Here is a 14,765-nt window from a genome sequence, read left to right on the forward strand (position 1 = left end):
GAGAATCATAGAATATCAGGGTTGGAAGGGACCTCAGGAGGTCATCTAGTCCAACCCCCTGCTCAAAGCAGGACCAATCCCCAGACAGATTTTTGCCCCAGATCCCTAAATGGCCCTGGGTTTAGCAGGCCAATGCTCAAACCACTGAGCTATCCCATACTGATGACTAATGACTGTCTGGGCTGTATTTGAAGAGGGGTTGGAAATCCTGGGGCTAACTTCTGCCCCCATGTCCACCGTCACTTCTCCTGCTGAAGGCAGTAGGAGTTCTGTGCCCATAGCCGAGGGCAGAATCTGATTCCCCAATCTTCTTTTAACCCCTTCGTCCCCATGCCTGCTGTATGGTTCATGCAGCTGCTCTGTAAACATGAGCTCTTTCTATGATTTCTATGGAAACTCAGATACTGAATGGGTTGGAATAGGCTTGAACCATCTGTTCTTCCCCTAATTATAAACTGGATAGGAGGAACATGTTTCACAGTGACATCACTACAAATGTTCTTCTCTTATTCAGCATGCAGCCATCTGTGATTATTTGCTCATGTGCCAAAGATAATAAAGGGGGTTTGGGGCTGGGGCGGGGAGACAGACTGAATCCCGAATCGGTGCTGGGAATCTGCTGACATAGCCGGTTAGTTCTCTATTTTTTCTTTAAGAACAGAGCTTCTCTGGAGGAGGGTTTGCTACGTTTACCTTATCGCAGTATCTGCCCAGAACTGAAGGCTGACGTCAACAGGAAACAATGAAGGGTTCTCAGGTAAAAAATCCCCAAAGCCAACATCAGAGACTGTAGGGAAGGTTATGAGCAGAACTGCACAAACTGTCTCCCACGGCTGTCAAGAAGATCGTGGGTGAGACTCTGGCCTCATTGAAGTCAGTGGCAGAACTCCCAGGGGCCAGGATTTCAACTCGTATGAATAAATGCTGGCTTTAGAGGGGAAGGATTGTCTAGTGATTGGAGCAGTGGCCTGGGAGCCAGGCACTGCTATGGCCTGATCCTTTGTCATCGAGTTGTTGTAGTGGCTTTGTGGAACCGGGGGAAGAAGGTGCTGTGAGTCCTTGCCCTGCATCTTTGTGCTCCTGTCCTGGGGGCCTGAGATTCGGACTTCCAGATGCAAAGCAGTGTTAGTGCCTGCTGTGGTGTTCGGCAGCCCATGGGGGTATCACAGCCATGACCACACCCTACTCCTGTACACAATAACTTCTAAAGTCAGGCATGCGGACAATGCTGCACCCTTTACAAGAGTGTAGCAATTGCTGCTCCTGCTTGTGCTTCCCTAGAGACCCTGCAGACTTTTTGCCTACCTCTGTCAGCTGCAGGACATCCCCTAATGCTGTTGTGGCTTTTAAAGCCATAACAGAGCCCTCTCTGTCCCTCAGTTTCCCCTCTGTAACACAGGAATAGGACTACTTCCCTAGCTCTCAGCACGGCTATGAGGCTGAACTAGTTAATGTTAGTTAATAGAAGGTGTTACTGTATATAGGCACTAAGTGTTAGTAAGATTTTGACAAAACTGTACCATTTCCCCAGCGGTGGAAAGAGTCCCAGTCCAGGAGTGACCCTTCGGAATTCACCGAGAAGGAGAAGGAGAAGATGGCTGAGACTGAGCTCCGGAAGCTGCAGCAGCAGTTTCGGATCATGGTAGAAAGACGGAAGTCTTTTGGTGTCAAGGCTCAACAGCAAATGTACCATCAGGAGTAAGGGCAGCTTCATTTTGCTAGTCTGTGACTGAATAAGAAAAGACACCTTCAAATTTGGGCTGCACATGTCCTCTGTGGGCCTAATTCTGCTCTTACTTATGCCAGGAGCAGTTACATTAAAATCACTCTGAGCCAGATCCTCGGCTAGTGTAAAACAGTGTAGCTGCATCGACTGCAACAGAACTATGCCAGTGTGCACCAGCTGGGAATATGACCCTCTGTGTTTTGCATACTACATGATACTGAAGGTCCGAAAAGCACACATTTATGGGCTTTGGGCCCAGTCCTCTAGGCCAGGTTTGTCCACTGGGAATATTGGATGCACAAGAAATACAGGATTGGGTTCTTTATGTGATACTATTCTCTTGATAACCTTTTGAATTTCCTGCTTTCACAGAATTAATCTATTTGCTTAGGTCCTGATCCTTCCTTATGCAGAACTCCCTTTGAAATCAGTGGGAGTTTTAAATGCAAGAGGACAGCTGGATTAGGCTATAAAGTGTATACATTTTTGGAAAAACTCTTAATTTTTTTGGTTGGGGGAATGTCTTTTATGTCTTTTAAAATAATTTGTCTAAACTAATTTCTCCCTCGCTAGAAGCTGAAATTGCAAGGGTAAAATAGTTAATGTTTGCATGGTGCTTTGAAGATGCTAAGTGCCAAATAGTATTTTTATCATTTTTTCTACAGAAAAGAAATATATTCACTGAAGCAGGACCATGAAGAGATTGCATTACTCTTGAGCCTCACAAAGTCACAGAGAAATATGATGTTAGATGACAGAAATTGTATGGAGCTTAAATTTCTTTTACAGACCAAAGAGGAATATGATTCTCTTATTAGAGCAACAAAAGCCCTGATAGCTGAACTTGACGATAAGGTAGAGTATCTGAACAGTTAAATGGATAAACATGATATACATTAGCAAAGCCACAAAACAAGCGACGCCCTCCTATCTGTCACAACTGGGATGGTAGCTCTTTGCTTTGCAGCTGTGCCGCTGTACAGCTTCAGGTGTCTTCACATTTCATAGCTTGTCAAAAGAGCAATTCACTGATTGCTACCAAGGTTCCCGGTAATGCATCCATTACACACCTGAGTAAGTCTTACCTGAGTAGTGCCAATGAAGTAAGTGGGACTTCTTGCATAAGTAAGGACTACTCAGGTAAGTGTCTTGGGATCAGACCCTAAATTGGCTCTATGTTTTCAGGTTTCTGCTCTAACTGATAACGTAACTCAAAGGATTATGACCTAATAAGTTTGATCACCACAATGGCAATATCATGGCATGAAATAGCCAAAGGGAATAAAGCTCTGAATCAAATAATTAAAATCTTAGGGGGAAAAAACCTTGCCTGTCTGCAGTTTGTTTGCGGGGGAATCTTGTGTTTGAAGCATTTGTATATAAAATGTGTCAGCTCAGGCCTTGGAATATAATGTCACCTCTCGAGCAAAAGATCACATGATTTGAAGACATTATGGACCACCTAATCTGTTCCTATTACAGTCAGTGGAAGTTCGCCCAGTGACTTTGGGTTTGACTCTGGTCCCTGTGTTCCTATACACCACTATGGTTTGAGGGGGTGGTCTGGATGGGGAAAAGTGAGTGTGGGATTTGCTGGGGAATATTCCCTACCCCACGCTTGCTCTCATTGTTTTTCTTGGAAAAGAGGCAAAAACAGTGTTTTTTGTTACATTCATTTATGTGCCCTGAGACTTGACATTTAAGTAAAACAACCAAATACGTACAATAAAAATATCCTCAGCTCTTATAGGCTCAGCAGAGTTGGGTCTGGCCAGTATTTTTAGAGGAGACCAAGGAACACCCAAATGCTGCAGAAGTGATCTGGGAGATTCAGTAGGTGGCACCTTCCCTTGTGAGTCAATATGGAATCATTGACCATCGTGCTGGTAGGGGTCAGTTTCAGGGGGTCTTCCAACTGTTTCATTCTTCTGACCACTTTGTGTTGGGAGTTTCTTCCAACTCCTCATTTTTCCAAACATTTCATTATATGCACCTTCAGGAAGAGCTCCACAGACCGTAGGTGGCCCGTGGACCATGGCACAAGAGGTAGCATGATAAAATATTCTTCATTTTCTATTCTACTCTGTTGCATAGTTTTGCTGTGCCTGTTGTGCCCTAAACAGCTGCTGTTTCACCCCAGAGGTAGCCGTATTTCAGTGGTGACATAAAAATAAAGTGACTCCTGTTTGTAGTTTGTACTTCAGTGTCTGTAAAGAGGGATCGTTTGGGATAAAAGCTGCTCTATAAATTTAAGATCATTACTGACATGGGTTACTGTAGTTCAGGTCAACACATGGGTATTTACATTGGCTAAACACACTGACAAAAATCCAGAATGTAAAAATAGATTTTTATTTTTATTTTTTTTTAGGTAGTGGAGATGGAAAAAAAGATCAAAACCCAAAAATTGGTTGTAGCAAAGGTGAAACAAGTGAATGATAGCAAATGGCTGCAAAAGCAGATTCAGATGCTGGAGAATCGCCTAAACCATGTAAGCAATTGCTTTCCCATGCTATTGATACATTTTGCACTGCAGCTCCTTGACTAGCTGGCTACCAGTATGTGGAGTGTTTGCAAGATGTTTTTCTATTATGAAGATAATTTAAAAATTCAAGCACTGCTGGTTCACCCAAGCAACGCAAAGGAATTTTCCTGTCTTCATTGACCCACTCACTCTTGCTGTATATTGCACATCCTCGGCTCTTTCAGGCTTGTCCATCCAAGAGCAATGTTTGCAATTTCCCAGGAGCTCCAAGGGCTACACCTACTTTGCAGCAAAATGAAGCTGATTGCAGCCAATCATCTTTGATACAGGGCAGGTGGACTTCAATAGCAACAGATCCCAGCTCCATCGTGATCCAAGTGGCCTCTCCATAGGTTCAGTGGGCTGCGCTGCTGTATTAAAGACAAGGGTAGCCAGAGGGCTCACTTAAGACTTCCTTGGGCTGTGTTTGTCCTAGCCCTGCTGTATGTTGTTTGACCCATAATAGCTGGGCTCCTCTTTCCTGTTTTGCCTCCCTTACAGGCTTTTCATTTGCAACCTGTCTTCCTAGGTCACTGTCCATTTCGACACCATCCTGACCACGAATGCCACACTCAGAGAAGAGATTGAAAACCTGCGATGTCAGAAAGCTATTTTTGACAACTTCTATTCAAAACTTCATAAAACACTAGATCAGCAGAAGAAAACAATGGACACTGCAATTGAGCAGTCCAGCCAAGCATACGAACAGCGGTAAATGGGAGAGGAAAAGGCACAGGCCGCGCTAGCTCTTGGCAGTACATTTGGTATTGCTCTCCAGGGCACAAATGCCCATTTTATTCATTCATAAATATCCACCTAGGATCAGATTTTAAGAAGTGCCCACCGATTCTGGGTGCTCAACGTTAAATACTCGGGACTTGATTTTCAGAAGGGTGGATCTCTGGCAGCTCCCATTGACTTCCACTGGAGCTGTGGGTGCTCAGCACCTGTGAAAATCAGGCCCTAGATGTCCAAAGCTGGGCACCAAAAGCAAAGTTAAAATCAACGGTGAAAATGTGGGCCTAGCTGAGTTTTCTAGTGCCCAGGAAAGATGCCTGATTGATGGGCCTAGAATCTGAGCTCCTCTACTCATCCATAGGACAGGCAGAGTGGGGTGGTCTTCACCCAACTGCCCACTACCAGTGCACCTCAACCGGGATCGTGTAGGGATGGCCCAGTCAAACACTTGGCCTCTTAGCTAAGACTGGGGGGTCTATCAGTGCCCTTTGCAGTGGTGGTTTATGGGGTAGTGAACTTCTGTCCTATGGAAACTGAACCACACCAAGTCATTTCCCATGCACCACCGAACAGCAGCTAAGCTGGCACAACACTTGGTGACTACTAACCTGGGCCGTAATCTAGCCAATGTCCTTAAGGGGAAAGACTCTATATCCCATTCTCCTGAGGTGTGCTGTTGAGGAGCCACAGTCTGTCCATGCTGCTAGCTAATTGTTGAACCAGTGGAACGATACGTGTGGATTGTCACACAGTAAAGACTAACTAGTTAACGGGGCGCGTTGTGTGATTTCTGGCTGGGTCTAGGGTGGAGGCACTGGCACGGATTTCCGCCATGAAGGAAAGGCGCTGCAAAGACATCGCACAGTATAATGTGGAATTCAGGGAACTGGAACGTGTCTTTGACCACGAGACCAAGCTGAAAGCCTTTATGCTCATCAAATTAGTGGATCGCTCAGACTTTGAGGAACAGGCCAAAAGGGAAGAAGGTACCATATGGGATAACAACCCCTCCCCCCCCATCCCCCATATAGAAGAAGCTGGTGTGTGACTCAGCATAAAACCTCATGGTCACAATCAGCTGGGTCTTGTCCTTTGAGAAGAATGTTCATAACAAGAAGATAGAACACTCTCAGATTGGGGTCCATCCTTGTCTTGCCCTTCCCAGAGAGGTTCTCACCCCTGTGTCTCTCACTCCGATAACCCCAGCACTGAGTCTGGGTGTGAGGGGATGGGGACGCTGAGCTGGGGTTAACCCCCTGCTCACAGGGGACCAGGGAGTGCCCCTACCCTCTCCCACAGAATGGGTGGCATTATCCATAAAAGTAATGATGATGTGAAAGGCCATTTGGGCGTCTGTGGACAGAGGACTAAATCCTGCTAGTGCTGAAGTCATTGGCAAAAATCCCATTGGCTTTAGGGAAGCTAGGATATGGTCCACGCTACGGAGACACCATGGTCTGGGTTCTCCACTCACTCCAGGATAACTTCATTGACTTCCACGGTGTTACTCCTGATTTAAACCAGGCAACCAACAGTGAGCTGTGTAACTGGGCAGCCGGTGTCAGGGTCTCTTCCAGGCCTACATTTCTGTGATTCTATGGGACCTTGCGACAGTAGGAGGGAGAGAGGCGCTGGAGAGAGGTGTTGGTGGGGGAGGGGAAACAGGCTCTAGTTTCAGTGTACGCTAGAGGGGGCTAATCATTTATTGTTTCGCCTCAGCTGTGAGGTGGCACCGATGGGACTGAGGGCAGAGGTCATTTCTCCTGCCATCCTCAGGGAGAAATTCCCATCCTCCACTTGTACTGTTACCTTGCAGGTGCTTATGGGCCATGTGCGCCACCCTGGGTTTTCTTATTCTATGTCTACACAGCAGCTGGGAGGTGTAATCCCAGGTCAGGTAGATGTACGCGCTCTAGGTCTGCTCAAGACATAGCAGTGTGGCCAGGGCGGCCTGGCTAGTGGCTTGGGCTAGCCACCCTAGGTACGTAGCCAGGGTGTCGGGCAGGAGTTCACCCGAGGCGCCCAACCACACTGCTATCTTTAAGTGCTATTACAACTCTCAGCTGCTGTGTAGATGTACCCTTAGTCTCTATAAATCAGCTCCCTTGGTCTCTCTGGCATGGCCCGTTCTCCAGCCCTGCTCTCGGTTTTGTTGGCCTTCTTGAGTTTGCATTCCACGTCCCCCCCCCAACCTCTCTCCCTCTCCCCTCCCCCGATGGGCATGAATTTAATCCCCACTGTTTTCAGGTGAATTCTTTTGAGTTTGCCCAGCGATGGGCATGGCCGAAATGACAAGAAACGGAGGTAGTTCGCTGCCCCAGCAGTTTGCGCGTTGCTGTTGGTCTCTTCCAGCCCTCAAGGCAAGCAAGCGGGCCAGAAAGAGCAAAGGCGAAAGCTTCGAGAGCTACGAGGTGGCTTACATGCGCCTGCTGAAGCTGAGTGAGGACGGGGACATTGGCCAGCTGGTGGCAGATTTCATCGAGAAAGAGGAGAAGAACTTTGCGTATTTCAGCTATGTCACCGAGCTGAACAACGAAATGGAGAGGCTGCAGAAGAACACACAGAACATGCAGGTTAGTCCCGGCTGCTTTTCTACACCCTTCACGCTGCCGTTTTGCTTTTAGACGGAGGTTTTCTTCTTTCCGCTCTTGCAGCTGTTGCCGCCCACGCTAGGGCCTCAGCTGCCGATCCCACCGCAGGCGTGTGACTTTTAGAACATAAATGGGGCATCCAAAAAAAGAACTCTAGTCTAGGAGACAGAATCATCGTCTCATTGCTGCCATCTTGTACCCAGAGGAGGTACTGCAAGGAAGTGATGCTCAGTAGCTGTGCAGAGCTGGGGGTGTTTGCTGCATGAGATGCTGACCAAACCCGATCCGATGTTATTTTTAGTGGCCGTCACTGGAAATGTGCACAGAAATGTGACAGCAAATGGTGCAAAAAATTGTACTTGGGTGGGATCAAGCCTGGAAGCTCTTCCTAGGGCTTTGCCCGGGCGAGACTCCCATTGAGTGCTGCAAGAGAGGTGAGTGCTGGAGGACTTCAGGATTTGGCCCCCGGTTTGAGGTTTTGGTGGTAGATAGCAGTATTTTTACCTCTGTGAGTAGAAAGCTATTTCTGTCCTGCCCGGGAACCTGGCTCCCCTCCTGCCATAACATTTTCATCAAATCCAAACTCGAACTGAATAGGCACCACACTCCAGTTCCTAGGGACCGGATCCCCAGATCTTACTTTGCCCACTGTCTAAGCTCTGGCTTGTTTGACGGGTAAATGGAGTGTTCCGCGGCCTCCTTGCAGCCATGGGATAATGCTCTAATTCATATGCTTTACCTGCTGTCCATTACTGCTGCGGACTGCAGCCTCCATGCAATCTGGTTAAATCAAAGCAGGATCAGCTGGAAGGGATTCCTTGGGACACTCTCAACCTACCAAGGACAGGGAGCTGGGGAGGGACCCATCAAATGGACAAGTTAGGCGTGGGGGGAGCATGGAAGCATGAAGCCTTTCAGAGAAGGTTTTACTTTGCTACAGAGGATTGTTTTCAGGAGAAAATGGGGTCCCATACTGCACATAGCTGGCCGGGGGTCTCCCAGAGACTCAAGACAGACCTTAACACTCAGCTGTTGAGGTTTTCCTCAGTGGCTATGGTGTCTCCTGTTAGTAGAGATGCATGGCTGTGAATAGCTGGCCAAATGCTCCCCAGTTCAGCCACACTGACTTCTGTGCCGCCGAGAGGAACGTGGCCCAGCATATCCAGCAGTTCTACCTGATGGACCTCTAAAATATGGTGAGAAAACCAGTGGGACTCTATTACTCTCTGGCCTGTGTTTGAGCAGAATGGGCCTGGAATTATTTTTCCACCAGGCTCTGCTGCTGAGACCTTTAGGGGAAGGGTGCTGGTGGTTCCATCTTCTGCACAGCCAAAGAGAGTGGGACTGTAGGGAGAGGCTGCTGATGGCCTGTGTTTGGACACAGCAGAATTCCTCCCCGTGGCAAAGCAGCCGATCTCTTCTGCTTCCTTTCTCTACAAAAGCTGGGCTTTAAAATGTATCTTCTATGGGGATTTAGTGCTTGGGAAAGCTTTTAGGTTGACAGCAAATAAGAGGTGTGTTCCCCTGCTGAACAGGGTACAGCATAGGCAGTGCCAGCTGCTGTACCAGTATGCCTTATCCCAGATCTGGAGGGACCACTCTTACAGGGGAGAAGGATGTTCTGTCCTCATGGCCCAATTAGTCTTTCACTGCTCTGTGGAAACTTCCACACGGGGGTCAGTCCAGCAGAGAATTTGGTGATATGGACACCTGTCAGTGATAGTTAATTGTCCCCTGGGATGAAGGAATTAGTTCCAAGGCTTTACCTCCCAATACTGCCTCTTGTTTGTGTGGCACTAAAGAAGAAAACACTTTACCAGCCCTGATACTTATGCCTGGGAGCTGGGAGATAAGGGAAGCCTAGTGGTGGGAAAGGAATATCTTGGCTACTAACCAAAAATGTTTCCTTTCTTGACTTCTAACTAGGAAGCAGTTATATCCTAGTGACTGTGATCTGACGGTTTGGAAACGTGTCCTAAGCAGTGGCTAATTCATGCAACCAATGCAAGAACCAATGTATTCATTGTGGGTGAAAATAGAACATTAGGGACTCACACTCTGCTTAGCTCCTTCAGCTTTACGATGCATCACATGTGCCTTGGAGCTCTGCTTTGTGCTTTCCAGGTGCGGAACACCTCCGTCAGGCATTGGCTGGTTGTTCTAGTCACCCGGCAGACTGGCAGTTGAAAGCAATTAACACAAATCCAATATGCTGACTTTGTAACGCCCGTTTCACTCTTGGAGTTGAACAGCACAATGAGCTGTGATCTCTTGTGATTTTATTCTCCAGTTTAAAACGTTCAGCTGGTTCCAGCTGGTCACTACATTTTGGAGCAGAGCCATGGGGGTACTGGTCCTACTGGATCCTAGGACTACTGGTCCTCCAGTTGAATCCAACAGACACGAATATAGACAGGTTGAAGCATTCAAGGGAGTGCACTGGCATTTCCACTAGGGGTATAGCATTGGGGTGGCAGCATTTTTTTTATTATATATTATTTGTATAACTGTAGTGCCTAGGAGGTGTGTCAGGTGCTGTACAAACGTGCCATTGTGCTAGGGGCTGTACAAACACAGAACAAAAAGATGGTTGTGCCCCAAAGTGTTTCCAATCACTTGGATCCTAAGGTGATCGATACCTTACAGAGAATGATTGATACCGATCCCCTGAGCTTCAGGCCCTCCACCAAAGACAAGATTTTCAGCTGGGGTAAATCAGCAGTGCCCCACTGATTTACACCAGCTGATGAGGAACTGGCCCACATTTTTCAAGCTGCAATGGCATGAGCTCAGAATAATGGTATTTGCTGCGATTAGTAGAACTTTTCTCCCATTTGCTCTTCCAACACCCAGGGAGGGAATACTGCTAGGACTTGCTGCTGCTTTCAGAAAATCCTGCTTGATTTTGGAAGGGACTATTTTACCAGAAGGTGGAAGAAGACAAGGAGCCGTACTCTGGTCTGTCTTGTTCCCACGCAAGCCCATTGGCAGTCAGGGTAAATGAGAGCAGGAAGTGAACCTTGCAGGAAGCAGACCCTATGTGTAATCAGCCCCACTGAGGGTATAACACAGACACTGCATACAAAGTCCCAGGATATGGTTTGCTCAGCAGTGTGGGGCAGCCCTAATCATTAGTCTTATGTGCTTATATTTTATGTAGAATGAAATTCTTCACTTAAAATCCCAACAGAAGTTTGCCGATGACAAAAGCAACACCAGCCTCAAGGAGATGGAGGTAAGGAGCTGTCCGGGGAGAGCCTCACTAGCCCGTGACTTACCCCCTGGCTGTACGGTATGTACTGTATGGGCTAGATTCTGGGCCCTTGGATGCCGTCTGCATGGCCTGGCCAGGCACTGGGATTTCTCTGCATGGGCATTGGCAGAAGGAGCTATTCGAGTGCCAGTGCTGCAGCCTCTGAGGCCGAATGCTACCCTCCTATGGAGGAGAATGGCCATTGCCCTCCATTGGTCCTGCTCTGCCCCTTTGCCTCCAGGCCACCCCTGAAAACCTCTGCCCAGTGGGGTTCAGAGCTCTGTAGTGTGCAGGGTGCAGATCCACTGTTCAGGGTCCTCCGATCCAGCCCCTGCCCCTTCCAGCACCCTTAGTTCTAGACCCTCCTTGACAACAATGGGTGTCCCTTCCCTCCCCTCCTGTCAGCTCTGATACCAGTGTGTGCTGAGGGGGCAGTGATTGGCTGATCCGAGCAGAGGACCCTGCTTTGGCTTTTGCCAGCCCTTTCTCTCAGCCCCTGTCTGAAACCCCTCCGGCTCAGGATGCTGGAGCGGGCTCTGCGAGTGCAGGCCTGACCTTGTGACTGGGAACTGCACACCAACCCTGACCACCCTCCAAGTCAGATGCGCTCAGGGTGTAGCCCTGTCAGTCACCCCAGGCCCAGTCTATGCAGTTCACGGAGCCCTTGGCTCATTCTTCCCCACAAGTGGCCCTTCCTAGCCACCTGGGGCCTCCCAACTTATTGAGATTACTTGGGGGAAGTGGGGCGTTGTTAGCCTGTCTCCTAAGTGCTGAGTATCTCCTGCTCCATGATCTTTCAGGGGACACTTGGTGGTGATGTCCTGCATACTTTAGTCCTGCCTGGAGAGCAGGGGACTGGACTAGAAGACCTCTCAAGTTCCCTTCCAGTCCTATGATTCTGTCATCCTCAAGGGGCTGCCAGGAGGGGGCTACTCCCCCCAGACACATGGCATCAGTAGAATTACAGCAGGGATGAGATCAGTCCAAAACCTTTCCACACTGGTTTGTGCTCAGTGTCTTTCACACTCACCTTCTGTGTGGAGATGCTCCTCGAACCCTCCAACCCTAAACTGAAATTGGGTCTGAGCTGCAAACAGAATTTGGGGTATTTGGATGGGGCACAGTTTGGGGGGGGTTTGCTTTGGGCCCAGCTCTTGTACATGGTACAAGCCCTGGAGCCTAGATAACTCTTGGGATGGCTTTGCTTTGTGCTGATAGGAGAAGCTGAAGAAAACCATCGAAGAGGCCAACCTGTATGAGTACACCTGTAAAGAGAGCAGCAAGGTCCTGGACCAGCTCAAATCCGCTGTGGACTTTCTGTTTAAACAAATACACTGCGAGGACACCAAGATAATGGAGCAGCTTGGTGAGAGTGGGGAGATCACGGATCTGAACCTGATGCAGTATTTTGGTGAGTTGTGAGTTATTTTTCCTTTGCCCGAATTTTACTAAAGCTCCAAAAAAACCCAAACTATTTCAGAGAAACTCACTGAGAGAGAAGTGAGTCACTCACACATTTATGGTGGGAGTGAACGTGAGTCTAGTAGCTAGAACAAGGGGCTCTTGGACTTCTGAGTTCTCTTCTTGGCTCTAGAGGGGAATGTGGGGTCTCGGGGCTGGAGCAGGGTTTGGGGATCAGGACTGCTGAGTTTTATTCTTGACTCTGGGGGGGAATGTGAGGTCTGGTCTATTTTGTATAGCACTCCAGTGGTTGGAGTGGGTCTGGGGAGCCTGGATTCTGTTCTTCGCTCTGGGAAGAAGTGTTGCCGACTAGTTAGAGCAGAGGCCTGGGGACCAGGACTCCTGAGTTCTATTCTTGTCTCTAGGGGGGGACCTTAGGGTCTAGTCTGTTTTGTATAGGGCCCCACAAACCCAAGGCCTCACCTAGCCAGTGATAACCCATGTCACACAAGAGCTTGAAATAGAAGCCAGGTTCCTGCCTCCCAGTGGGGCTTTTGCCAGAAGTGGTCTCGGAATGGACGGTATCTATGCCTGGATCTGGGGTAGGGTTGCCAAGCGTCCCGTTTTCGACTGGAACGCCCTGTCGAAAAGGGACCCTGGCGGCTCCGGTTGGCACCACTGACCGGGCCGTTAAAAGTCCGGTCAGTGGCACAGAGGGGGCCTGGGACTAAGGCAGGCTCTGTTCGGTTTTGTGTGATTAGAAAGTTGGCAACCCTAATCTGGGGGGGGCATCATCGGTTTCAACTTGTCCCCCACAGGTATCATAGAAAAGAAAACAAATGATCTCCTGCTCATTGAATCCTTCCTGCGCTATAAGGAGGTCGAGGGAGAGCAGGATTCGTTCCCTTTATTGAATCCATTTTTGGGTGGCACAGGACTCCTTAAAAGTACAGATGCAGCAAAATTACCCCCATCTTCCCCTACCATAGAGCACATGGGAGAGAACATAGAGGACTGTAAGTACTCACACCTTCTCTCTCAGCCTCACTTGCATCCAAACGCTACCTATCACACGCAGGAACGGAACCATAGAGGCCTGGCTGGGGCGGAAGCAAGGAGACTGCAAAAGGAACAAAATGGGGAATGTGAATCAAATGGCAGGATCACAGCAGTCAGAGGTGGAAAAGGCTCCCAGGATTATAACCGTCTCCCCCCACCCACTTGCCAATACGTTCCCATCTTGGCTTGTGCTCCATCCAGCCTGGCTTGATATGGCTCTAGTGATGGGGCTTTCACGACTTCCCTTGGGAGCCTGTTCTGAAAGATCTAACTGGGCCTGGTTCCCAACTACGCCAAGGCCCTTTTACATTGCCCTGGCATAAAGAAGCCTTAAAGCAGGTGGAAAGGATGCTACGATAATATCCCCTGTGGAGGGGGCTGCCCCGGTGGGCATAAGGGCTCTGCGCCAACCCTGCTCCCAGCTCCTGTGATGGGATGGCTGGAGTGCACTGCACTATGGCTGTTCTCTGCTTCCCAGGGCTCATAGTGACCAGGGGAAGTGAAGCATAAGAGCAGCCCTGGGGCTGCTCTAAATTAAACCAGGGACAAAACGGGATCCTTTATAGCCCCAAAATATAGGGAAGCAAAGGCGGCTAAAAGTCACCTCCACCCCTGCCTCTAGCGCAGGAATGGAGTCACAGAATCAGGCCCCATAGTTTCTAAGATGGGGCCAAATGCTGGGAGTTCCCTAGGGCCTGCAGTTCCTGCTGGAGTCAATGGGAGATGTATGTGCTCAGTGCCTACCCAGGATTTGGTTCACTGCTTTATTAGAGTGGGCACATTTCTGACAGTCTGGGGACTTAGAAACGTTATACTCAGATGGCCGTGGGAATGAAATGCAATAGCAGAGCTGGGGCCATATTTAACACTAATGTGAGTGGGTGAAACTCCGTGGGCCCCTGGATTTGCATATTATTAATGAGATGGTATTAGCAGCCTTCTGATACAGTTATCAGAAAGTGTGGGTTTGCAGCAAGCGCAGTGACAAGTTAGGACTTTAACTGAAGCTCTGGACAGATTTTTCACCCTAATAACCCTAATTTCTTTTGAAACAGTTGATTGGCCTTTGGACCATGGCAGTTTGCGCAACCTGATTATTGAGAACTTCGAGAAGGAAAAGTCCAGTGGGATCTCGCTGGACAAAGAGAAGAAGAGAGGGATAATTTTATAGACCGGGGAAAGCAAATACACTGGGTATAAATAATAGGTTCTTAATTCACTTGAAATCAAAATCCGATTCTGTGCTTAATTTAAACAAAGCTAACTTTAAGTCTCTGGAATGCTAGTACTGTCTTGTATTTACAATAGCCTTTGCCATCCGGCAGGATCCCAAAGCCTTTTACAAACTTAAAACAAAGCTCTACAAATTATAGGCAGGCATCACATATAATGAAATGCAACCATTTCTGGGGTGGAAAGGAGGGCAGCAGCCGTCTAACAATAGTTCACAACAGTTTGACTGCGGCACTGGGA

At 48.3% G+C, this 14,765-nt stretch overlaps 1 protein-coding gene across 1 annotated transcript; it reads left to right on the forward strand.

Moving 5' to 3' along the window:
* Positions 1 to 742: 742 nt before the first annotated feature.
* On the forward strand, positions 743 to 14,463 carry CCDC63 (coiled-coil domain containing 63). The gene is made up of 11 exons (XM_065417996.1): positions 743 to 757; positions 1,532 to 1,698; positions 2,392 to 2,581; positions 4,098 to 4,217; positions 4,780 to 4,961; positions 5,793 to 5,974; positions 7,341 to 7,561; positions 10,740 to 10,814; positions 12,051 to 12,243; positions 13,052 to 13,249; positions 14,348 to 14,463. Exons 1-11 carry the CDS (start codon positions 743 to 745, stop codon positions 14,461 to 14,463), a joined length of 1,659 nt encoding a protein of 552 aa, XP_065274068.1.
* Positions 14,464 to 14,765: the final 302 nt, after the last annotated feature.

Source organism: Emys orbicularis, chromosome 16 (assembly GCF_028017835.1).
Source record: "Emys orbicularis isolate rEmyOrb1 chromosome 16, rEmyOrb1.hap1, whole genome shotgun sequence".
In the NCBI taxonomy this organism is placed as follows: domain Eukaryota; kingdom Metazoa; phylum Chordata; order Testudines; family Emydidae; genus Emys; species Emys orbicularis.